Raw genomic sequence first — 25,863 nt, 5'->3', positions numbered from 1 at the left:
CTAATATATGGCTTAATGTCCTTTAGCAAGTTGCAACTTAACTAGACACTTTTGCTAGCCATCAACAAGCTTCTGGTATAATTCTAGCTGAATATTTGACCAGTTGTATTGTCAGAAGTGGTAGAGTTCATTTAAGTGGTTAGTTTCCTGGCACAGACCTATCTTTTGATTATAGAAATATACTGTAATATGTTGTTATATAGTATATATAAGTACGTTTTCAACAGGGTTGCCATCGGGGCGTTGGGAAGGCTGTTCCAAAAATGTAATGTTCGCCTGTTTTATCCATTTTAAAACCAGTTTTGATGTTTGTTTGGGATCATTGTCCTGTTGGAACACCCAACCGTGTCCAAGTTTCAAACATCTAGCTGTTGACTTGAGGTGAAGTTGAATAGGTAGTGCTCCTTCATTATTTCATCCACTTTATGCAGTGTACCCGCACCACTGGGAGCAATAAAGCCCCAGAGTATGATGCTACCACCATCATGCTTGACAGCTGGTACAGTGTTCTTAGGTTTTGAAAGCCACATTGTAGCCAAATAGATTAATCTTTGTCTTGTTTGACTACAAAACCTTTCTCCAGATGAATTTGGCTTGTCTGTGTCAACAACTGGAAATTTCAGCTTCTTTCTTGGTCGGCACCCTCTCAGGTGAAACTTAGTTTACTGTGGACGGTGACACTAGTGTCCAGCAGTTTCATGGTAGGCTTGATTCTTGGTGGTTCCCTGGTTTTTCATGAACATGCAAACCAATTCCCTCTCATCTGAGCGAGAGGGAACTGGATTTTCTTCCAGACCATGGTCACCCATCCAAATAACTTCAGCTTATGTTCAGTTGTTTGACCTGATCTTGGAATCTGGAGTTATCTAGAAATGGCTCCAGGAGACTTTCTTCACTTGTGGAAATCTACAACTCTCTTACTTGGAGAGTGTTGGTCAGTCCAATGAGTGCTGGAAAAAAATGATTTTTATGCTGAGAAATAGAAACTTTCCATCCTGTAAAAAGAACAGCTCAAAGAATTTGTTAAAAGCATCAAATTTCAATGACATTCATGGCCATGATGACTGTATCTGAACTTCTGACCACAACTGTATGTGGATTGAAAGGAGAAATATTTTCAACACTGCTGCAGAGATTTAAAAAAAAATCAAACAATTACCGGACAAATTCTGTGTGAAATGCTAAAACATTCAGGTATGATAAGGTTTGTATGAGCATGCATATTTGCCTCTGTATGTGTCCTCCGCTTTATAACTGTGTCTGATGACATCATCAAGCTGTTATGTCCTTCTAACCACAACTGTGGAGCTGTTTCGGTATTACCAGGCAAATTATGGTATAAAAATTCAATTAAGAAGCTGGATACACCATTGCAGCAGACACTTCCACACAAACCAAAACATAAACTGATGATTTCATTATCTCCACTGGGCTGAATGCTAAATCTTGTTTTCTCACTAGATCTGGAGGCCCATATGTGTCTCACAGAAGTCCCTTCACCATGCTGATATGTGATTTAAAAACACAGAAATGCAAACTGTCATTGCGATTTATATGCAATAAACTAATGTCTCCTGAATATTATGCGTGCTATCAATTGTAGACGTTATTAATGATTGTGTTTTGACATCAGCTCTTAAAATGCATTGATGGTTGCTCATGTTCTGCAAAATCAGCAGATGCTGACAAATGGACGGACTCTGTAAGTGAATATAAGCAGTGCTATAAGTAAATACGTAAAGAATTTCAAGCTGTGCATGGTTAATGCTCTGTCGGTGTGATAAAACACTACATCACCTCTGTGCTCTACAGCAATAACCACGTTGACCTTTTATACTAATTGCAATTACAGTGACTTATTGTGAGCCAGCATTATTCATAATCATAGGAGTGTATGTCGTGGCTGTAAATGTGAGAAAAATGAATGCAGAAGATGACCAATCAGGGGCTTGTTTAAAGGACCCTGGGGAAATGTCACGGCATAAAATGAGCTTGTTAACAGAAATAGCTATAACTACAACCGCCATTTCTTCTATGAACTTGAAAGACTTTATTATCCTTTGGTAAAGTCACCAGAGCAATTACTCTCTTTGATGAAACCTCATCTCCTGTGGCGCGTGTGAACTACAGTTCATCTTTATCCTCAGTGTTGAGCGGCCTAAAATGCCGGTCCTGTTAACATGAAGAAAGAAAAAAACTAAACAAGCGCAGCTGTTCTTCTTTTGTGTTGTTGTGGTTTAATTTAAACGTTGATCGTCTTGTGTGCTGTGATTATGCTGCCTACATTTAAATAAGCGCTGCAATTCATCAGCTGCTGCCGTCACTGTGGAGTTGTTGTCTGTGTGCAAATCAAACATGTAAAATATGAGCCGAAGCCCGGCGGCCATTAGAGATAAACTGCTGCAGCTGCGGGGGAAGACTCTGGCTTCAAACAGGCTCATGAGTCACGGTCAAAAAGAAATGTAGCTGACTTTTAATGCAAGTATTTATGAATCACCGTGAAACCTCAAACCAGGTCTTACCACAGGGTGTAATACATGCCACCATGCATGAAATAAGAACGCAGGCAGCTCAACTTTATGTTAGTCACTTGCCCACTAACAAACTGTCAAGGTCACCTTCTGCTCACGAACGTCAAATTAGTTAACATGTTCTTTCATCTGTGAAGTGTAAAAGTTGGGGCAGCGTTAGCGCTTTAGTGACGTTGCACTGTTTACAACTTTGGTGTTCACACAACTTCAGCATCCTGAGTTCACACACAAGCAAAATGCTGGACAGCATCAACACGAGGGTATAATTCAAAACCTGAGTCCATATCAAGCCTGGGTGTGAGAGGTGGCCTTGTGATTTACTACGCTTGGATCCTGCTGTGCGCCATTTTAAATGAATGAGTTATGAACACTTTGCCATTCATGCTGTCTGTGCCGGTCCTCTTAGGGCGTCTTGCCTCTGGCTTTTGTCATATTCAGCTGACTGGGTTAGATGCAGAAGGAGAGGGCAGTTTGGCTTTTCACTTAGAAATATCACCTCTTCTAGTTTTATAAAAGCCATTTCATTGCTACTGTTTTGTGGCTCAGTGCTACGGTTCAGTTAAATAAGCTGGTTACTCAGTCTCAGCCCTGGGATTCATTACGGGAGGTACAAATGCTACATAAATAAATCTGCAGTAGTGTTGCCTGTGCCAGGCTTCTGTCCTGTCAGTGTAGCTTGATGTGTGTGTGTGTGTGTGCATGTGTGTTTGGGCAGGTGGGCGGAGTTGTATTTTATGATAGAGAAGACAGGAAGCATAAATATTACTTGTGCTTAATCACAACCCAGCTGCAATGCTGAGTGAAATGATCAATTTCTTGGTAATATTTACACACATTGGAAACACACACACACACACACACACACACACACACACACACACACACACACACACACACACACACACACACACACACACACACACACGCACACTCAAAGAGAAAAAAGCCTAGCAGGCAATATTGTTATTAATATGTTGAGGAACATTTTATTGTTTATATGCTACAGTATATTTATGTATGTGTGTGTGTGTGTGTGTGTGTGTGTGTGTGTGTGTGTGTGAGAGAGATTTACTTACACTATTCAACTCCACCTTTGCTGAGCAAAGTCTTGTCGAGAGAGTTTAAGCATATTTGTGTGCAGGAGTTGAGGCAGCGAGCGAGCCAGGGAGGGAGGGAGTAAGGGCGGCAGAGATAAGTAACGTTTGGAGGAGCCTGTACCACCACCTCTCCCGTCCCCCCCTTTGGAGACGATGCCAGTGTCTGTGATTGATTCACCCGGCGAGTAGAGAGGGAGGCGTTCTCGCTGGGCTCCCGGACCCCCAGGTCATCCTTTCCCTTAGCTGTAGGGGAAGGGGAGGAGGTTGGCGGGGTGGGGGGGAGGAATTCTCAGACACCTCCAGCAGCCCCAACTTCACAGCACAAAGGTGTGAGCACAGCGAGAGGGGAAGGCAAGTGGCACTTTTCACCATGTCTGTCCTCATAGCCACCCAGCTGAAGATAGACACCAGCACTCCTTCCAGAAGGGTAAGGGGCCCTTTTAGCATGCATGACACGCTGTGGGGGAATGTCTGTGTTTGTGGGTGAGCCTCCTGCTACTGACAGAACAGGCTGCTGGCTGTTTTTGATAACAACTGGACAGGCAGGAAGAGAGCGGCGGGTCCTCATCTCCCCTCTGCCAGGATCTTGATGGACAAATGCTTACCACTTTTAATTTTCTTTCAAGAGGCGACTTCTAATGAATGGCTGGCTGCATACGCTGTGGAGAATACCTTGCGCCTCATTGTTAGTCTTTGTGATGTTGCCACATAATGACTTCAGTGTGAACTGCTCACTGTGAGGAAAAGTTAGATATGAAAGTATGATTGCAGTGCCGTGTTAGATGTTTTAAAACTACTGCTTTGCATTGCCTTTTCTTTGCTTAATCTTTGTTTATGTGAAAATCCTCCAGACTTGACTTTGAGGTCAACTCATTAGATTAAATGCTGACAGTATACTGCTCTCATGTTTGCATGCAAATGGGCTACAAGGGAGATTGATGACGAGCAGAAGTTGCTGTGCGACTTTGGTGTTCTTGAGCAATTAAAATTATGTAAATTGTAGCTTTCTGGAAGTTAGAGAAAGGAACGCCCGTAGCTCCAAACCTCTCTCCTGCAGAGCAGCGTTTAGATTTGTGCAGCACTCCAGATCACAAATATACTTACATTTTGTGCCACGTGGAATAATAAATGACCAGAAGGGTCATACCAATCAATAACTTGTGCAGGGCAGTTTGCATTAAGCCTCGCATGTCTCATACCATAAACTCCTTCAATTCATTTGTCATAATCCATTTTCAGCTCTCGTTTTGCTGTGCACACTATCTTTCTATCCGCACCCTAACACACATTTGACAGTAAATTTTTAGTGACATGCTCTAGTTTGGTTTCTCTGTTTCCTATCTCCCCCTTCGATTCCTTCCTCTTTCTTCTCCCCATCATCTGCCACTGCCACAATCCACAGCTGTAGTCTGCTGCTCCCCCCTCAAACCACAGTCTATTCTACAGCATCAGCCAGCATTAAACTCCATTTCCTCAGTGACTTATCTGCTGCCATTTCAATTTGGGCTCAGTGCATAGCTTCCCTTCACTTGTAATACACTGGGAGATTCAGCTCTCCATAGAAGATAATATTCCCCTTCCAATGGGAAACATGCTCAACTAGTTTCACTCAGGGAATGGATTTTATGCAGGACTCAGCAAATAAGGGCTTAGAACAGGTTAGAAATGGCAATATTTACATTTATGTGAATTTACAGTAGGAAGGTCATCAAAATGATTCACACATAAAGTGTTACCTATATGAGACTAAATATGTGTCAGTGATTTGTGGCAGCTTCCTTCTTTTGTGCAGCGGACCAGAAGTGTAATGAATGCAGTACTTGCATCCAAGAGTAATTGAAGTGACCATTGTTACATGGCCCGAAATGAGCCAAGTGTTGTAATGTAGTCTTAGGGCGTAATTCAGTGATAAGGACTGTGAGACTCTGCAGTCTCACAGACTTTGGCTTTCAGTGACGCACAATTCAATTTTGATAAACACTGATGGAGAAAGATGCTTCTATCCTGTGAGCAATGGGTGATCGATCTATCGATCTGTTTATCTATCTGTCTATCTGTCTGTCTATCTATCTGTCTGTCTGTCTGTCTCACTAATTGTGGGAATCTAAGAGTATCTTGTGGTATCACAATACAGAAATGCTGCAAAACTTCACACTTTGCATGACAATAAGCTACAAAAATCATGATCCCTGTGTAAACAAATACCAAGATGTGCAGTGCATTGTAGCATCAGTGTGTGTATTATAATAACTGTTCCAATACGTCCGTTTGATTAATTAGCTCTCTGATTTCTTTCCCACCATTTTTTCATCTGTGAATTACAATGCAAAGTGAGTGAACAGGCATCTACTTGTCCTTCATTCATTTGATAAGCTTTGCCTCTGGAAGTCACGTGACTGGGGTAACCCATGCTGTGAAGGAAATGTGTTTAAGGTGTTTTAATAAAATTATGCACGTTTGAGGCCAGAGTTTATACATACAATGTGAGTTAATGCTTTTATACGATATATTGCTGTATGGATGTTCTGTCCTAACTGTTGACAATGCTGCTAAGTGCGCACCAAACTGTGGCTGACCTGCTGTTGTTGTTACAGTGATGCCACAAATCTGCCCCTTTCACCTCATGCAGCATCTTCAAAACACATCTATTCCCTCTGTTCTGTGCTCCCCTGAGGAGACGCGCCTTGCAGCCTGAAAACATTTGATCTGGAGGCATTTTAATGAGTTACGGCGTGTAATTCCTTCTTGAAGACTGCTTCTGATAATTGGACAAATTTGATGTACACAAGTTTATTTGTGATGATTTTTAATCGATGTGAGAGCAAGCTATTTACAGCTCGGTAATGGACTGTCTCGAGAAGAGCTTCAAGATAAAATGTATGTGCCCAGGCCACAGCGAAACGGGGCATGTAATCCGACACCGGCAGCGGGGTGATAAAGAAACTTGTTGTCATGGTTGTCCCAGCACAGCGTCGAGAGAAATCATTAGTGTCCAGCTAATGCCGAATGGAGAATGGTGGAAAAATGTGATTATGATGGGCTGTAACTGAATCTGTTCTCTCTTACATGCATGTAGAGGGGTTCAGCAATTTCCTTGTTCAGCTGAGTGATGTTCAGAGGAAATTAGATATTACTGCACGCCTGCAAAACATCGATTGATTGATCGGTCTCCTCTTCCATCCAATTAATTTGTGTCATTTTGTTGTGCTGTGTGGAATGCTGATGGAAAGATGTTGGGCTGCAGTGGCATTTCACTTCATACAAATACATTAATATTTGCATTGTGAATGATTATCTAAATTTATATAGACACCACACTGTAGTATATGCTGTATGGTATCCTGTTTATGGTAATAGAAATAACAGTATGCATGAGAGTGTTGCTGTGCAGCTTAATATCCAGCTTACCTTTGTTGTACATATTTTTAAAGATGTCAAACTTTAAGAAAATAAGATCAAACACACTTAATTCTTAAAAATTTCCAAGGCAGGAGATCTAAAACAGAAAAGAGCAAACATTAAAATGATTTTTGTGTGTGTGTGTGCAATTATAAAAAGATTTACTTTCTTTTTTCTCTCTCAGATTTCTTGGTTTCCCTCTACTCTTTCTTGCTAATAATGTTTAATGCTATTGTGGGATTTTTTTTTATACCTCCAGGCTGCCTCAGTTTTCCGCCTCTCTGCGGAGAACATGATCACCAGTTTTTTGGCGTTGTTTCATTTCATTTGAGGAGGAGAAAAATAATGACTTCCCTCTGGTCCTCATATAATAAAATAACATCTGTGCATTCAGTTAGTAAAATTTCTGGCAAAGTTGGTGTGTCAGTCCCTCACTGGAATTAAAAAATAAACTCACTGAGGGGAGTTTACTGCATAGCGGAGCTTCATAAAGCCATCACTCACAGCGTCATAAAGTGCACCAAAGTGCATCGTATCATTTGAAATAAAATGCATCTGTGACATGTTTGAAATATAATTACAATGTTCCATATCACAAGCGAGGTAAGCTTTAGCTTGCACTGGCTCCAACAGTACCATTAGCTACCCACAGAGGTTTTACTGCAGCTATCATTGTCATTATACCTGGTTATTACATGCTTCTTCAAATTTTTACCACCTATAATGCAGAGCTTGACTGCAGTGGTGTTTGTGGGAGCAGGGAAAGGCGTAGCTCCAGTCATCTGCTGTGTCTGTGAGGAGGCGATAGGGGAGTCAAGCTGAGCCCGGGCTCCCCGGCGCTGTCCTGAGGGGAGCTTTAAAGCAGTCAGGCAGTTCACAATAGCTCCCCAACAAGGTGAGGGAGATTGGAAGACATCTATCAGAGAGGCTGGGATTGATGTCAAGTGACTCAGGCCTATTTCCCAAGGGGTGCGCAGACCCAGGAAAAGGCATTTATGAACTAGGGAAACAAATGACAAGGACCGAGGCAAGCCACTGTGGAAGGCGAGAGATTGCTGGAAGCCCAGAGATGTTCAGTCCAAAGCACAAGTTTCTGCTGAAACTCCAATTACGAGGTAGACAAAGCATCAAACAAAGTTCATTACTTTTTGAATCATACTTTGAGTCAAAGGAAAAAATGACTCAAACTCATGAGGAAGGGGAGAATGGGGAGTAATGTCCACTATCCTTATTTTGTTTTGTTTTGTAAATGACCAAACATTTGAAATGAATATTCTGTATTCCAGACAGATATACTATTATTCGGGTTATATTCATAATTCTGGACACGAATCAATGAGCCTTCAGCAGTTCTTTCAGGACTCGAGATGACTCGCCATTTATAAAAGAAATTTAATTGAAACTCACTCTTTATTCAGAGTTCAAGATAGACCTTTTTCATTTCTACCACTCTAGTCAGTTCACCTTGATAACTCTTTGCAAATGATTGCCAAATGAACTTGATTTCACTTAATGAGAGAGGCAAAACGGTGGTGTTCAGCAGAGTGTGTGCAGAGCTGTTTGGAGCTGCGCTTTAGTGCTGCTTTGAAGTTGTACCCCTGTGAAGATGACCTATTTCCCAGAAATACAGCTCAGCGCCAGTTGGGTGATAGTTTGAGTGAGAGGCCATGGCGTGTTGGCCTGTGGCATTCTTGACAGGGATGGCAGAGATCTGAACACTTTGACCCAAGAGCCTTTCCCTCCCTCCCTCTATCGCATATAAGCCAATATTCTGCATTTACCAGAGCTGCATTGCTGTGGCCTCTGTGAGCATTTCAAGCATGAAATCACTTGCAGTGTTATGAGCTGAATAACACTTGTGGTTGTGAACTGAATGAAAATATTGGGCTGAAGTAGGGAAGGGGCATTTTCATGGAAGGCTTTCAAGAAAGGTTTTCATCAGGCTCTAAGAAGCTGCAAAGGTTAAGTTTAACCATGTTTGTACACATTTTAAATATATATTCCTTTTATTTTATCCAGTTGTGTGACTCAAATATATGCTGTGCTTCAGAGTATTTTCTGTTTTCTATTTTTAAAGAAAAAACTTCCCTGTTTGTTGTGTCACATGTGGAATACACATCATAAGAGGCGTTTGGTCAGCCTGTCCTAATCCAGAGCGCCACAGAGAGGCACTAGAGCTCCGTCCTGGGACCATACGCAGTCACATGAGAGGCAATTTTACAACCTCGCTCATGAAATCATAAATGAGAGAGGCTTCTTATTCTGCGCTTTCACATCGAAGTAAATACAAGCGAATCTGTGCATCGCTGGCGCATTTCTGGGCGCAAAGCAGCGCACAAAGAAGTGCAGTGACAGTAGTGCTACAGTAAAGCTGCTCTCACAGCGCTGGTCACTTCACATGCAGAGCGCGTCTGCGGTGAGTACCGTCGGGCTCTCTGCGTCCTTCACACTTTTCATATGTGAGGTCAGTCCGGTATAAACAGAGCCGAAAGAGTCGAATCAGTATCTGTTGCTCGTTTCTTTTTGTTTTTTTGGCGGGGGGGAGGTGGACAATCACTCGGAGTCATCTGGAAGATCGAATATCTGATGGAAACTCAGCGCATCCGCCTGCCATCTCTCTGAAAGGAGGCATCAGGAAACTGAAGAGGGGAGACAACGTGTCGTGAATACAGAAGAGAGCAACTATTGACACCTACAGCCCACCAGTCTGCCGTGCGCCTGGGCAAAGCTAAAAGGACACGGCTGCGAATGATCCGGCTTTATATTGGTCTATCACTCCAACGCCGTGAGTCATCCACAGATGCTTATTTACTAGCCAAGTATCTTCACCTCGTCTTTTTTTTTTTTTTTTGCTCCATCCCGGAGGTGAAAGCTGGCTGCCTGCCATCGGTTCTCTTCGAAGCGCAAAGAAACCCAACAGACTGTCCAAGCCACACAATCAGACGAGACCTGCTTGTGACTCTGACATGCTGTAAGTTGTTGTTGTTGTTGTTTTTTTTTTTATCTGAACCGGACCAGTATTATGGCTTCGCTGTACCAGAGATTCACCGGAAAGATCAATACCACCAATTCCTTTCCGCACCCACCTGAGGCCAGCCACCTTCTTGGTGGACAGGTTGCAGACGAGGAAAACGCAGCGAAGACCCCTCAGCAACTCGTCGATGGGAGACCTCACGTCCAGTACCGCAAAAAATGCCTGCGGGAGGATGAGGACGTAAGAAATTAGTTTTTTCTTTGTTGTTTTCATGCATAAAACCACAGTTATGCACATTTTAGACAGTATTTCTTCAAACACACTCATTCGGACCCCACCAGGCCTCCCTGAAGCTCTCACACTGCTTTCACTTTTAAAAGATGTTGAAGAAACTTTCAAAAGCTTGGTTTATATTCTGTGGCAGCTGCATTCTTCCATTATTATGTTGCTTCTGCTTGTGTTGCAGTGTTTTTTTTAAATATTCATCTGTTCCACTACTAATGGATGTCAGCAATGCTAGCGTTAAAGCTCGATGTGCTCCAGGTGACCATGATGATGATTTGATGTAAAAATCAACACTTTCTGCTCCATATGTTTCATATCTGTCTGCAGAGATCCGCTGGTGGGTTGCATGGTGCTGACCGTGGTGCTGAAACTGCAAACAGCACCACAGCAGTGTTGTAGTTATAGAACGTGACAAAACATAAGCGTCTGACTCATTTTTGAGAGGTTCATGAAGAGGGTGTTTGGCCCAACCATGACCCCAAACCCCCTCCCAACACACAAACACACACACAAGCCTTTAGCATAACAGTTCAAATTCTCACTGTGGATTTTGATGGATAAGTTGAGGGCCAGCTCAACGAGGCAGCTGCCTGGAGCCTCAACAGCACAAGGGACGCAAAGGAGAGGAAGAAATATTTTGTCAAATTTATAGTTCAATTTTAAAAATATGCCACTAATGTGCCCCAAGCACTGTTAAAGACACCACTCACAGTAAACAGCTGATCTAAAAGGAAGCTACGCATACAGATGTTCCCTGGAGCATTATAAATTGAAGCCACATGTGATAAATTGCAGTGTGGGTGCGGGCGACTCCTCAGATTGCCCGTAGAAGTCGGATTGTTGGTTTTACAAAAGAGAGGCTGTAGCGGGGAACTACTATCTAAAAGTTGAACAAAATATTACTGTCAGGCTGCAGTGATCTAGACATTTCCATACTTACAGCTTAACAGCTATATATACAAAAGACACACAGTCGGGTGCACAGCCAGACCTGTCTGTAACAGGTTATTAATGAGTTTGACGAATATTTAATGTAACCCAGGGGAATCTGAAGGCGGTGCTTGCTGCTTACAGCTGTTTATTGGAGTCTTTCCTTAAAGTTCATCCAATAATCGCAGCTTCATGGGGATATTTACAGCTGCAGAATCATCAGGAGGGTTTCAGCAGAGAGAGTTATTAATAATCATTAAATATTCTCAATGCGGATAGAATTAAATCACAGTCTGTACTTTTTTTACACATTAGTCAGATGACCTGTCACACTCACACACTCAGTTTTTGCAGTTAAATCATTTGTTACACACCAGCTAATCCAAGGTTGAGTTCAAATGTTTCCTAAGGCACTGCAGTAGCAAGAACTGGTCCTGGATAGGTTGTACTACATGGGAAAAAATAATAAGAAGGCTCAGTTTATGAAACATTGTTGGAATGGCTTTTCTGCTCAGTCCTGCTGGATTGTGTTTGGCTTTGTTCTGTGCTTTTTAGATTTAATGACAGGTACATCATCACTATGGTTTTTATTACTTCACTGTTTGTCTGCTTGTAGCCATGACGTGAAATTGCTTCTCATACAAAAACCAAAATGCTTTACTTCAGCCTTTCTCTATCAGATTAGAAGATGGCTTTTTGGACTTTGTGCCTGTTAGAGACGACAGCGCCCAGTGCCTCCAAACTTTAGTGGTTTACGCAATCACCTAACAAGCAAAAGATCCCTGGTTCATTTATGGCGAAAACACAAAGTGCTGGTTTTGTGTCATTCTGTTTCCATTTCTGAAAACAAACACAACATGAAGTGCAGAGCTCTCAGACAATTTTGTCCCCTAAACATTTCTGACATTTGTGTTACATGTTTCTCTTTTTTTCAGCCCCAAAAAGATCCATATCTATCTAGCTATGTAGCATCAGCCATACATCCACCAATTAGCGAAAACTCGCAGAAGGCTTCAGATTGGCTGGAATCTCACATTCCGTCTGCACAAAGACTTGATGAAATGAGTTGTTAGGAAATGTGTTGCTTGTTTTCTGCAGGAAACAGAAGTATAGTCCTCTGGCTGTGTCCTATACGCCTCTGGACAAAAAGAAATAACCTACCATTGCTTCCTTTAAGCTTATAACCTCATTTTTATGGATAATTCTTTACTGGCGACTTGGCAGTCATGATTTTCTTAACAAATAGACATCATTTTACCCATGAAGTCAGAAGTTGTTATTGTACTGCAAGATTTCCAATTTATTACATTTGCACTATTAACCTTGAGGTCACCTTTAGTCCCAATGTCCCCGTGAGTCGTGCTGGAGCATGAAATTGCCTTTTGCCTCAAGAGATGGGGAGACCATTTCAAGAAGTACAATTTCCAATCCCTCCCTCCTTGGCAAAAGTTTGCCCGCGCTGTTGTTGTTCTCCTTTATTTTGCAGACGGAAGAAGCAAACAACTGAATTGGACATTCGTGAATTTAATTTCATTCATCCAAATATTTACCAGCAAACACTCGTGCGTCTGAGGGTTTACTCTGAGTTAATGAAAAGCAGAAAGAATTACATTTTTTGTAAACAACAGTTTCATTTGTTTGCTGCTGTGTTCTTCTGAGCTCTTGGGTTCAAAAATGCAGGCACTGCATCTTTGTTTGTCGGAGAGCTGTGTGTGTGTGTGTGTGTGTGATGAGATTAATTCTCGCTTTGCACTGTGTGTCAGTGTTTCATGGTAGAGTTTACGTCACCTAGGGAGATATCAGCAGTAGTTCGTTCTCCTCCTCATTACCCTTTACTGTAAATAGAGGCCTGTGAACATCCCTAATTAACTGTTGGATATAAAGGTGAAACAGGGTAGCGTTTTGCCTTAAGGCTGGAGCCTGGAGACACATTCGTGACTCGGCCTGTATTGACATTTTCTTTATAGGTTACATAACAGAAAAAAACCCCACATCCCTTTTTGCTTGTGTCTCGCCCTGTGATCTGGAATAATGACACGTGACTCACAGTCAACATATCGAGTAATAAAAACATTATTCATGCTGTTTTTCTTTGACAAATAAAGAGGAGGTGGTTGAATTACCCTTTTTATAGAGACCTTAAGACATGTGATAAAACCTTATAAGAAAAAATATGAAAAAGAAATTACTGTGAATTAATGTAGCCCAGAATTATAAAGAACCACATGATAAAAATATTGCTCTTTTTAACATTTCCTTCTCGTTTCCTTTAAAAAAGACATCAAATCTAAATTCTTGTGATCAATGATTTACTAAAGGCCATGCTTATGGTTCATTTTCAGCTGTAATAAGCATCATCTGATGTAATGAGTAAGCCTTAAAAATGTATAACTACAAACGAAGGACAGAGTCAACCTCCATTTATACCAGGGCTAAACTTCTCATGATCCTTTTATGGAGCTCTAATCTAGATTTTATGATTTGGTGATGAAGGCTGTCAGTTTTCTAAATAAGTTGAACATTTTACTGAATTAAAGCCACAGAGTCCTCCTGATTCTCATCGTTTCTATCCCCAAAATAGCTAAAAACAGACCCCCTGCTGCTAATTACAATGACAGCTGTATTCATGTCTGACTATAAGCACTAGTCATTAGTGAAAAGCTCATTTCCCACAGGGCCACCTTAATCTCAGAATAGCACGCTGCTCTATAATGCATTAATATTTCGATCTCGGTCTGGGCTCCCGCTTTTAAAATCAACCGAAGTATGCTGAAAATGTGGTTTCATTTTACTTTTTAATTGGCTCTTTTTACACATATATAATATGCCCTTATGACAAAGAGATGGTGTGATGGCGTCCCTGAGGGCCAAAGAAGCATTTTTGAAATGGCAAAGTGGGCAGGCTGTATCTCTGGGGACAAGCACAAAGAGCTTTGAGCTCTCTGATTTCCCTTTAGTAATTACAGGAGTTTGTTTGTAGTGAACCCATTGTATTTCAGGACACTGCCAGCTCTTCAGCATTGAAAGCGTCATTAAACTACATATCCTCTTTTAATTAATTTAATTAAGTTTCCTTTTGGAACGTTTTATCTGAGAAAAAATTCCCTGCGCACTAAATTTTTTTAGATTCTGTTTTGAATCAGAAGGAAATTGATGTTCAAAAGGAATGAATCATAAATCACCTTTGCTGTGTGACTTAAAATTGAATTCATGTTGGATAGACTGCCCAGGGCTTATACAAACACGCACATGCACGCAAACTCGCAGCCTGTCCTCATGCGTCCCCTTAACTGTGCCTTCTGCTTAGACATACTCCAGATCTGAGTAAGACAGTTTGGCCCGGTTCCCAAGTCTTCGTTTAGCTCTGTGCTTCCTTTGAGGTCCAGAGCTCAGATAAATCAGCCAGACGGAGCTCAAGAAGAGCAGCCAGATAAAAGAAAGAGAGCAATGAGATGTGTTAGGCTGTCCTCATTATCTTTGAGGAAAGGCTAACTGTGTGCTTCAGATGACGACTGCTTACTGAAGGATGCCACCGGATTTGTTACTTGGCATGCTAATCCAAAATGATCACGAGTCCTGAGGCAAACTCCCTTTTCATCAGTGCAGAAAGCCAGATGTGAATGTTAAGGATGGAAAACAGGGGAAAAAATCTACTTCCCATTACTTCCACGAACAAATATTTATGTTTTATATGAGGAGGTATGCCAGGAAATTCTCTTGTCTGGATGCCACCACGTTAGACTTCAAAGGAAACAATCAAGACGCAAGCGCACGCTCTAATTTTTAATAATTATGTGATTATTCCTGTAATCATAATTATGCTGTATGAGGGGAAAAATGTGAAGGGAGCCACTTTAATGTGCAAATCATTGCATGAGACATATAAGTGTGGGAAAACATGAACTGTTGCCCTGTGTGTGTTCATAGAGGATTGTAGGTTGTTTAGTTATGTCTTTATAAGCTTGTAGAGCTTTTAATGAAGCAGCTGGAGTTCAATATTTTGTGAGCCGGTGATGCAGAATTAGAACTTAATTGAAGTTAAAGCTACTGTGAAAACATTAAGACTATTTCTCAGTTTCTTTCCCACCTGGGTGGACAGGAGATGGCGTTATAGTTGTGTATTGATCAAGCAATATTAAGGTCGCATTTCACCTGTGACAGTTTCACTCTAATATCACAAAGATAAACACAGAAACTTGATGTAACCTGGTATGTTTCATTAGCTTATGTGAAAAATATTTTGTCTTTACATTATTTTTCAGAAATATATTTGTCATCATATTTTTCTTTTTTAGCTGTTTTTGGTCTCCATTGTTTTGTGAGGGATATTTCTGGCACTTTAGCCACTGCCTATGTACTAAGTACCGTTAGTGTCAGGCATGTGGTGTACAGCTAAGTCTGATCCTATGAAAGCAAGTCAAGTGAAATTATTTGTAAGGACATCTGAAAACAAAAGGTGATGGCCAAAGTTCTGCATATCTAAAAGAGTAAAATTACAATAAAACACTAAATACTAAATATTAAATAAAAACAAAAACACAGACGAGTAAAAATTGACTTAAAATCACTAAACCTGTGGCCCCCAAAACACCCTGTGTCCCAGGGGATGCTGAAAATACTGCCCAAAGCTGAAGAAAGTTTTGCTGAGATGCAATTAAATAAATGAGAAAAAGAGCTTCTGCAAAAGATAACAATAAGGTTGTACAGTCACCAGCTACTTTATTACGTACACCTGTTCACCTGCTCCTTATCCAATCAGCTAATCACATGGCACTAACTGGATGCATGTTGAAAAGCAGACACTGAGCATCAGAATGGTGGACGAATGGTGATTTAAGTGCTTTTGAACACATCATGGTTGCTGGTGCCAGACTGGCTGGTCAGAAATTGCTGATTTTCACGCTCGAGAATGGTCTGAACCACACTGGGTGCCACTTCTGTCAGCTAAGAACAGGAAACTGAAACTAAAATTCACACAGGTTCACCTAAATTGGCAAAAGTGTTTCCTGGACTGATGAGTCAACTTTTGCTGTGACAATCAGGTGGTGGGGTCAGAATTTGTCATAAACTACAAGAAGCACAGATCAATCCTGCCTTATATCAACAGCTTAGGGTGGTGGGGGTGGGATGATGGTGTGTGGGGGATATTTTCATGCTTTGAGCCTCATAATACCAAACATGGGTCAAAATCTCTGAGGAATCTTCTAGAATTAAGGTAGTTCTAAAGACAAAAGGTGTTCATTAGGCGTACCTAATGAAGTGGCTTGTACTATTGAATTATAGTAATTAATAGTTAAGCGTAAAATCAAGTAAAACAACATGCAAGTAAATATAACATGTGGAAAAAAACAAGCCAGTGTATGGTTTCTGTACGTTTAAACCAGTGTGCAGTGCAGAGCACAGAAGGCAGACATGCTGTCACCCAGCGCAGCTCCTCCCCTCAGGACAACAAAGCAGCCGCGGCAGGACCTCATGCTCGATGTTGCCATGGTTGCAAAGGTGGAGAGGGTGAGGCTGTAAGCTCTGGGAACACACACGCTGCTGCTCGCTGGTGGCTCTGACTGCCATCTGGAGATGACGCAGCTCTCACATCGCACCCTGAATATCCTCCGCTCATGCCATGCAGCATACTGTGTCCATCATAATCACCACGATGTTAATTTTCCTTTTTGTTAAAAAAATATGAATTCCCCTTTGACGCTCAATGAATACAAGCCTCCACTCTGGTTTCTGCTCCCTGGTCGCCATTGACAGACATATTTGACATCAGCCTTTTTTTGTTGCTGTTGTTGTTTGCTTTTTTAGCTCCTCTGTTCCCAGAGGGCATCTCAACGGGTCATCCATTCCTCTTCCCGGCACCTCAACGCTCTGTTGACACCCCATCGATCATCCCTCGCCACCCTGCCCTCCCCCAGCACCACCTCTATAGACCTGTCAGCAGCACATCAGCTGACTGCTGCCTCGCTGTTTGACTGTCCCTCTTCCTCTTGATGATTTACTGTATTATTACACAAGCCGACAGTGGGTATTAGTCAGTGTTTAAACAGAGAGGGAGGCCTTATTACGCCGTGATGATGCTGAGCTTTAGTTTCTCGTGGTGGATTTTCTGCTCTGAAGATCACGTGAAGTAAACACATCATCAGCTGTCATTAGGCCTCCACGTGGGTATTTTGTTATCAGTGGTGTTCGAACACCGTTTTGTCGCTTTCTTTAATTACAGTCTGCGCAGCTGAAATTTACTGAAGCCGATTAAATATCGACGCAGATGCAGAAAAAAGAAAATCACTCCATCTGTCTACCTTCATTTGCGATCTTCAGCTTAATAATGGCGGTCACATCCACTTCCTTCACGTCACAGGAGATTATCTCACTCCTCGGATGCAACTTCACTCTGGATCTTAAAGATTCCTGCAGCTTTTAAGAATTACACAAGAATGCAGCTAAATATAACCGTCTCTTAACCCGTCTTGCGTCCCATTTTCTTTTCTCCCGTGCTTTATATTTATAACTGGAGGCAGCGTTCTTACTGATTTGTTTTGAGGATGAGCTTGATTAGGTGTGCAGCTGATAATCACCAGAGTAACTCCTTTTAAACAGCCAGTTTTCTACCTCATGCTTTGCTTTACTCTATTTTTCACAGTTTATTGAAAAAATAAAGGTCATGTGCAGTAGGCAGTGTCATTTCACTGACATTTTAGATGCTGGAGACCATTTTTATGGGTTTTTCCTTGCACTGTGTCTGTTTTGCCACTAGAGACTGTTGTGTTCCAATCAATGCACCAGCTCTACGCTGTGCTGAAGGCATCAACAGACAGTGCAGTGGATAAGGGAGGCTTTGGTTGTAGTTAACACAAACTCAAAGGTTTAATAGCCAGTGTAGTGAGTAGTGGATCATTTATGTACCAGCAAAGGCAATTTTTATTTTACCTCGCACTGCTTCTATAAATGTTATCAAAAAGCTGGCATACCTGATGGTGTCTCATCCGAGAAGAGGGTGAAAATGTCACCTCTCGTAAGGTTTGAAAAGGTTGTACGGTCATCACGTCACATTAAGGAATTGCTAAGACACAGATTAAGACTTTTTCTACCAGTTATCAGTTGATTCACTTGATTGCGACATTTAATCCAAGGCCGTGAAAGATCAAATTGCCATATCCTCTCTGGAGTTAAATCAGAGGCTGACAGGTGCTTATGTGTGGGTATTTTTTGCAGTAGCAACATGCTCCATTCATGTATTTTTGAAAACAGCCCTCCTTTATTTAACTGAAACTCATCTGTGCCTCTGCAGCAGCGCTTCATGCTTAAAATTGTTTGATTCACATAAAAAAAGAACAAATCAGAGGTATAAATCTAACAGCAATGCGCACATAAATATGAACTATGTGGAGGAGATTTCTCCTACAGCACTTCAGTCAGTTCGAATCAAAGCGGCGAGGCCACGCTGCCATTTCTCCCGAGTCCTCTCGCAGTCGTTTTCTGGGCTGAGACCAGGCAGCAGTAATCTGTTGTGTCACACGGGCAGATTCTCTTATCGACCCTGCCATGATACAGCAGCGACACACTCCTGAGAGACATGCACACAAGCAAGCACACACACAGGGGTACAAGCACTTAATTTAACTGTCATACAGACACAAGCACACACACACACGCACAGGGCATTTGAGAATAAAAGCAAAGTTTACAAGGTCACATCACAGCGTGATAAATCCTACAGATATCCAGCAGCAGACATGAGTTGGACCTCATGCATCTGTAGTAGCTGTGTCACTGCAGAGAAATAGAAATAGCAACGCTAATATGATTCCTGTTGATGTTTAGGTCTCTCTGCCGATGCTGCGACTTTATTAGCTGTCTCCATGATCACTTTGTGGCTTTGTAGCTTCGCTGCTGCCTGACAGCCTGTGTGAGAAACAGAAGATTGGGGTAAAGATGGCAGGCACCAAAGTTTCATTCAGTCAAACAACTTTATGCTTGAAGTAATACATTTTACTACAGCAGCGAAAGAGTCAGAGTGTCGCATCTAGCTCAAATGTGATCAGACAGAAACTGAGGAGTGGTGACTAAGCAGCACCTTCCCCCTCCAGGTGCATGCTGGGGTGATGGAGTGGGTTAAAACAGCAGGTAGGTAGACATGGAGGGAGGCAGTCACACCGATGTCACAGGGAAAAATGGGAAATTCTCCAGTTTAACCCTTGAAAACTTATGGTCCATTTTGTATTATTTACATCTCCCATAATTTTCATGAAAGTAGAAACTAGGCCGCCAAGTTGAGAGTGTATGTTCTGGATATGAGGCTAGGATGTTAGGGCGTATGACGCAGTGCAGCTACAATTACCTGCCGAATGAGCTCACAGGCTTCGTCACATTTATTACAGCTTCATGAAATATGTATTAGTATTCTAAACTGAAGCCAAGTTATATCAATTAGCAACATCATAGCAAAAGTATCGGTCATCAAAAGATACACGAGGAGAACAAATCATTAGTAGAGCCTTTCTCATGTCTTTGTTTGTTTGTTGTTTATGTCACGAGTGACAAAAACCCACAGAGTGGCACCGTAGCTCGGTTAGCAAGGTGCATCCATTATCACTGTGGCTAGCAATAAAGAAACAGGATCAAAACAAAATGTACTTAGTGGGGAAACCAAGCAATCACCTCTTTAGAGAGACTTTCAGTACAACAGAACACTGGATGAGATGAAACAGCCCCCAAACCTGCCAATCACCACAGCCACAACACTCCTAATAATGCACAACTTTAACCCTTACACAGTTTGTATGGGTGAAGTTATTAAGTAAGAACAAAGAAATAAAATTACAGTTGTCATAAAGACAGGCGTCTCTAAAATGTTTCTGCGCTGTAATGGAATGCCTGCTCAAATACAGTATGTGGAGTGTCAGCATACAAAAAGAAAAATGATTTGCTAACAAAAACAGCTGCACAAAGCTGACAGGAGAATCCGCAAATCCACAGGGGGAGGAAAAAAATTCAACTAAACTCAAAGAAATAACAGAGACGAATGGAAGCAAACAAGAGGAAAGCAGGACACAGGAAAGCAAAGCAGGTTGGCAAACAAGAGAGGATAAACAGACAAAGAGAAGGGAGAAGAGAGCGTGTACAATTAAGTGTTTAGATAGTGGCACAGTTTTTCTCATTTCGCCTCAGTGCGCCATCACAGTGCATTTTCACATTGTTGTGGTTCGAGTTAATCCTGGTTTCATCTGTCCAAAGAATTGTTGCAGATGTTTTTTAGATGTTTGTTGGCAAAGATGAGTGTAACTAATGGTTTGCACTTTGCTGTAAACTCTCTGTGTTTGCTTTCATGAAGATATCTCTTGATTGCAGACTTTGACAATGACACTCTTTTCTCCTCGAGAGTGCTCATGACTTGTTGTTACCTAGTTGGTTTCCTAAATCAAAGAAAGATCCTGGGATCATCCATTTTCCATCCATATATGGCGCATATTACTTGCATCAACATCTCTGTTGACCTCATATTGAGAGCTTTAGTCAAAACTGTAGCTGCCAAATGCAATTTCAACAGTTTTATTTCCTTAATTTGTGATAAAATAATGAGGGAACAGGCTTCACCTGACCATGACACCGCTTGTCAGTCAATTGTCCAATTAATCATGAGCCACTGGAAATGTATGAAGACATGTATTGAAGCTCTTCCCTCACACACTGACTGTTAGATTTAGATTTCCACTCTGGTGGTGCACAGATGCAAAATTACAAAAATGTCATTGTCCTTAAATCCTTATGGACCCAGCTGTATCCACGCAGTGGTGACAGGTGCTTGGACACAGGCGGAAACAAGACAGGGGTGAACCTAATGAGGTCGGGACAGACAATCACGCAGGAGAGAAAAGAGCAGGAAGCAAAACTAGAGCAAGACTCGAGAGAAAACCAACCTTCAAAGCAAAGCAGAGAGTAACAAAAGATTTATGACTAGCACCGAGACACGAAGACAGCATGATGACAGAGACAGGGGAAAACCAACAGGACCACAAGACATACGTCATTTTGTTTTGGATTGTTCCCATCTATTGGATGAAATGCAGTTTTCTATAAATTGTTCTTTATTTCTTCAAACTAAAAGCTCTTGTGCAGGGGTGGCAATCTCATTTCACACTTTGGACCACATTTAGCCCACTTTGGTATTAAATGAGCTAGATCAGTGTAATTTACCTAAACATTTAAGTCTTTGGGCTTAAATTGTAAGAAATAAATGTGAAAAATTAGGCAAAGTTCTGTCGGATAATCACGCAGACTTTCCTCTAATTTTAAAACTGAAAATTTTTGTTATTACCCCTAAACTTTCCTTTTTATGTTTTCCTACCATGGTCACATTGTAAAAAACAAAGAAACAAAGAAACAAACTTTTCTGCCATTTAATTGTTACTTGCCTTGGTGTAGTATAAATAGCTGTGGGGAAGGTCTTCATCAATAAGAAAAGCTGTAAAACTATGAACTGTAAAATCCATGCCGTCCTTCACTTGTTCCAAAGCTGTGTGGTGGACCCAATTAGAGTCTTCGCCAGGCCTATTTTGGCCCCCGGGCCTTATGTTTGACGCTCTTGTGTTTGTACAATGATGTTTGGTAAAGAGACAGATAAAACTGATAACTGGTAAAAAAATTTGAAGCACTAAAAAAATGTCTTTCTTTCTGTGTGTTTAAAACATTAATTTAACTATTTCTGCTCTGCTCATTTATTTTTTTTTTTTATGATAGTTAATTACTCACTTAATGCTGCTACACCCCTCCGGTGCCCCGTGTGGGTAACAGACCCCTTTTCACCTCAAACACTTTGACTGTCACCGCTTGAAAAGCAGATGTGTAACTAATAGCATCAGCAAGCGCTAATGTGCATTCAGACATGCCAGTTATTGAATCAGCACCCACAATGCCCGGACCCTGGCATGGAAACATCTAAATGAAAAAAACCCTGTTATTATGAATCTGGTTAGTCACACCTGTTTAACAAGTCCAACTGTCTGCTGTGATAAAAGTCTCTTGGCTCAGTCAAAATGATGCCGCAGCTAAGCGGGCTCTCTCCTGCCTCCGGACTCTGGTTTAGTCTTCTGATGAATAACACATGAGGGTTTCCATGTCGCATCCTCGCCAGACCTTTGTGTGCATTCTGTTCTTGAGCCAAGCAACAGGGGAGAAAAGTTTTGTCCCTCCTGCCATGAAGGTGGGTTTTGTACCTTGTTACTTTGGCTAGAAAATCTCAGCGTGGAAGCTGCAGGTCAGTTTCAGCACAGAGTTGTTTGCTGCATCTTCTGAAGCCGTGGCTTGTTGTGCGAGTGTGTCTACCTGCTAACTTACCCTTTGCCTACAGGCATATGTAGGTCATTGTCACCGTCGGGAGCTTTCTTTCTGTCAGCTACTTTCTGTATGGCGGAGCTTTGGCCGCACATCAGCATCTCCAGTCAATATTTCCCTCCTGTTCCTCAAAGCCAGGAGTCTGAATGAGGCCTGGTGCTCCAGGGATATGGGAGAAGATTGTATTTTTTTCCCTGAGCTGAGAGTTGAGCTCTGACTTATGTGATGATGTTCAGTGTGGAGCTCATGTGGAGCTGAACAGAGATGGGGGAGATAATGATTGTTTGGTATAGCGGAGGTGGAAAGAACGGGGAGCGCTATTGAGTAATTCGCTATTTTGGAGCTGGCAGCCTGTCAAATCATACCTCACCAAAGACGGGAACGCCGAACCGGGATGATTGATGTTCCTCCCCTCACCAGATTGCCTGTTGCATCATGGGATTACAGAGTTTTTATTGCTGAGCATGTCCAGGAAGACACCATGCTGCGCTGACATGTTAAGACAAACATACCACATGGTCAGCTTCACTGAAGAGACTCGGTCTGTCTTTACTGTGTCTTTCAGCTGCTTATGTCTTATGCTGACACTGGTCAGAAAGTTCATAGCTGCCATCTTTGGTACATGTAGAGCAACCATCAAACAGTTTCTAGTTTTTAGAGACAGCAACGATGTTAAATGTGTTTAATCTTCACCATGTAAGAATTTAGCGCTCTGTGTAGTTAGAGGCTTTGCGACATAGCTCTACAGTTCTACTGAAAAGTTGCCAGCTTCATTTCAAGTAAATGTACAGCTTGCGTTGTTTGGTTTGGAACAACGCTGTCCTGTCAAGTTTCAGAGACTGGTTGGTGATATCCTGGCAACTACTGGTTGCTGTGGAAAAATGATCTTTCCTCAACTGGCAGGTGAGTGGTTTCTAACCAGTGGAGATTTCTTGTTTGTCTTATGTTAAATTGATCATTAGTCCTTAGCAGTTTGCTAAAGTTTGTATGGAAGTTGCTGACTTGTCAACTATTCCTTAAGCAGCAATGAAATTGTGAGGTGTGCAACTCAGACCAGAAATGGCGCATTCAAGATAAAAGTTGTTCCTGCAGTGTAGACACAACTTTAAAGATGAACCTTCTCTGTTTCAGGTTTGTGCCGAACTTTTACAAGTTTAACTGCCGCTCGGTGGCTTGTTAGCAGATATTGTGGTTAGTTAGCGTCTTTTATACAAACTAAGCAGCAGCAATCTGATAGCAACCAAAACAACCACAAGTAGTTTTATGGTGCAGAACCCTCTTTTGTGACAGATTTCACCTACAGTAGCAACAGCCAGAAACCTCCAGCAACCACTCGCCAGCCAGTAGGGAGTTGCAGACTGGTCTTCATGTCTGAGTGATTAAGGCTTAATGGAAGTTGCTAACTGATGTTTTCAATTTGAAACATGGTAAAAATTGCTGAATGCACCCTCACCTGAGCAACAGCAAGTTTTTTTTCTTGTTTTCTTTTCAAAAACTCAACTGGGAAACTTTAAATTTAAAAGTAAAAGTGATCTATATTTTTGTTAAATGCAGCTCAAATATCCTATTTTTACAGTTAAAAAAAAATCCATATTTAAATCTCATCTTATCTTTATCTTTTCTGTATGATTTCCATAGAAATTTGTAGTTCTTGAGTATTTCTTTCTTTATAGAAACAAACACTTTCTGCCTGATTTGTTGTTTAATCTTTCTTAAACAGGAGACAGTCCACAAGTGTCACATTAGACGGAGAGCACAGATATACCTTGTGACACCTTACACATATTAGCTTCACTGAGACACCATTAGTTCACGTAAGCTCCCAAAACTGCAAGAAATTGTAGTCTGCACCAGGCTGCAGCTGTATGAGCTGCGCTTTTATCAATTGAGAAAGGCTGTATTTCGGGTAAAGTGCTCCTAGGAGAAAAGCGGAGGGGAGACAGGATAAACAACCCTGGGTAAAAAGCACCATAATGTGGCTCAGCTCCGCATGTGGTGTGTAATGCTGATCTGTGCTGAACAGCAAAATGCAGCTAATGGCCCAGGTAAGTGGTTCAGTGCTGATTGTTGTGAAGGGGCAGAGCTCTCTGGCTTCATCCCTCACTCTTTTGAAGAGGTTGTGTTCCAGGGTTCAGCGCGGCCATCAGCAGCACCCCGTTCTTGCAGATCTCCACTCAGTAATCTGACAGGACCTCCTGTGGTATGTCTGCAGAGGTGTCAGGTTCTCATTGGCTTCCTGGGGTTTCCTTGATGACGTGATCTATACTTGAGAAAGCAGGGCAGTGTTTCAGGTGGAAAAAGTCTGTGCCAAAACACACCCACACACCCACCCACCCACTCCCCACACACACACACACACAGGCATCAAACGACTATGTGCGCACGCACTTTAACTTAATGCGTGGAGTGTGAAACTCCTGAGATGCTGACTGTGGGTTTATTCCCAATGAGAAGTGAGGTGTGTCTTTTTGATGATGAGGTTATCATTCCCTGCCTCTCTTTAAATCCACATCAGTCCTTGCTTTCTCTCGCCGGCACTCCATATTCCGCCTCTCCGCCACGATGAAAACACGCAAGTTGTCGCGGGTGGAGAGACTGTGGAGGGTGAGTGCTAAATTTGTTTAACGTCTTGTTTCTTATTTATAATTATGCTTCTAATCAGTCAGTTATGGAACACTCGATGGGCATTTTCCAAGAAAATTACAAAGTGTTGAGGAACTGTTTGAAGAAGTGTCAGTGCTTTTTAAAAATGTATTTATTTTGCTTTAAACCATTCTGATGATATAATGAGCACTTGAGATGATAGCTCACGTTGTAGCTACTGAGATCGGATGAATTTGGAGAAAAATCACAGTCATCACATCTGATATTGTCTCATATTGTAAATTTAAGCACTGAAGGGCTGAAGGGCAACTTTTTGTGATAAGAACAGATTAATCTGCGCCACATTGCAGTTTATTTAAAGTTATACTGAGTAAACTTTGTTTTAGTTACTTCAGCGTCAGTGTTACTGCTGTTTATGGCATTTTTATTACTCTATCGGATCAACATGTTTTTTTCCCGTGATGTCATACTTTACATGAAGTGAGCTGAAGTACCAGACACACAGGGTCCAGCAAAGAAATCTCTTAAGGCACTCTGTGTATAGGCATTAATTGTGGTTAAGCAAAAGATGCACTGTAATGCACAGAGTGCTTCCTCAGTCCCATCATGCAGTATCAGCTTTTTTGCTAAGAAGCATTTTTGCTATACCCCCACCTCGATGGTGTCCTTTAGTAGGAATCAACTCTGGGCTCAGTGAGATAATCTAAAAAGG

General features: G+C 41.7%; 1 protein-coding gene across 3 annotated transcripts in view; it reads left to right on the top strand.

The window, feature by feature from the left end:
• Positions 1 to 25,863, top strand: part of LOC116316988 (dipeptidyl aminopeptidase-like protein 6) — a 94,482-nt gene that overhangs the window by 6,766 nt on the left and 61,853 nt on the right. Inside the window, exon 1 of one of the 3 annotated variants that reach the window (XM_031735645.2) lies at positions 9,328 to 10,241. The exons of the other annotated variants lie outside the window; for them this stretch is intronic. Coding sequence (XP_031591505.2) covers positions 10,050 to 10,241 — 192 coding nt within the window. The 5' untranslated portion in view covers positions 9,328 to 10,049. Of the gene's footprint in view, positions 1 to 9,327; positions 10,242 to 25,863 lie in introns of those variants that run through there. 3 annotated transcript variants of the gene reach the window in all.

This window comes from Oreochromis aureus, linkage group 18, assembly GCF_013358895.1.
Source record: "Oreochromis aureus strain Israel breed Guangdong linkage group 18, ZZ_aureus, whole genome shotgun sequence".
Lineage (NCBI taxonomy): Eukaryota > Metazoa > Chordata > Actinopteri > Cichliformes > Cichlidae > Oreochromis > Oreochromis aureus.
The sequence above is the reverse complement of the archived record's forward strand: the minus strand, read 5'-3'. Positions and strand labels throughout refer to the sequence as shown.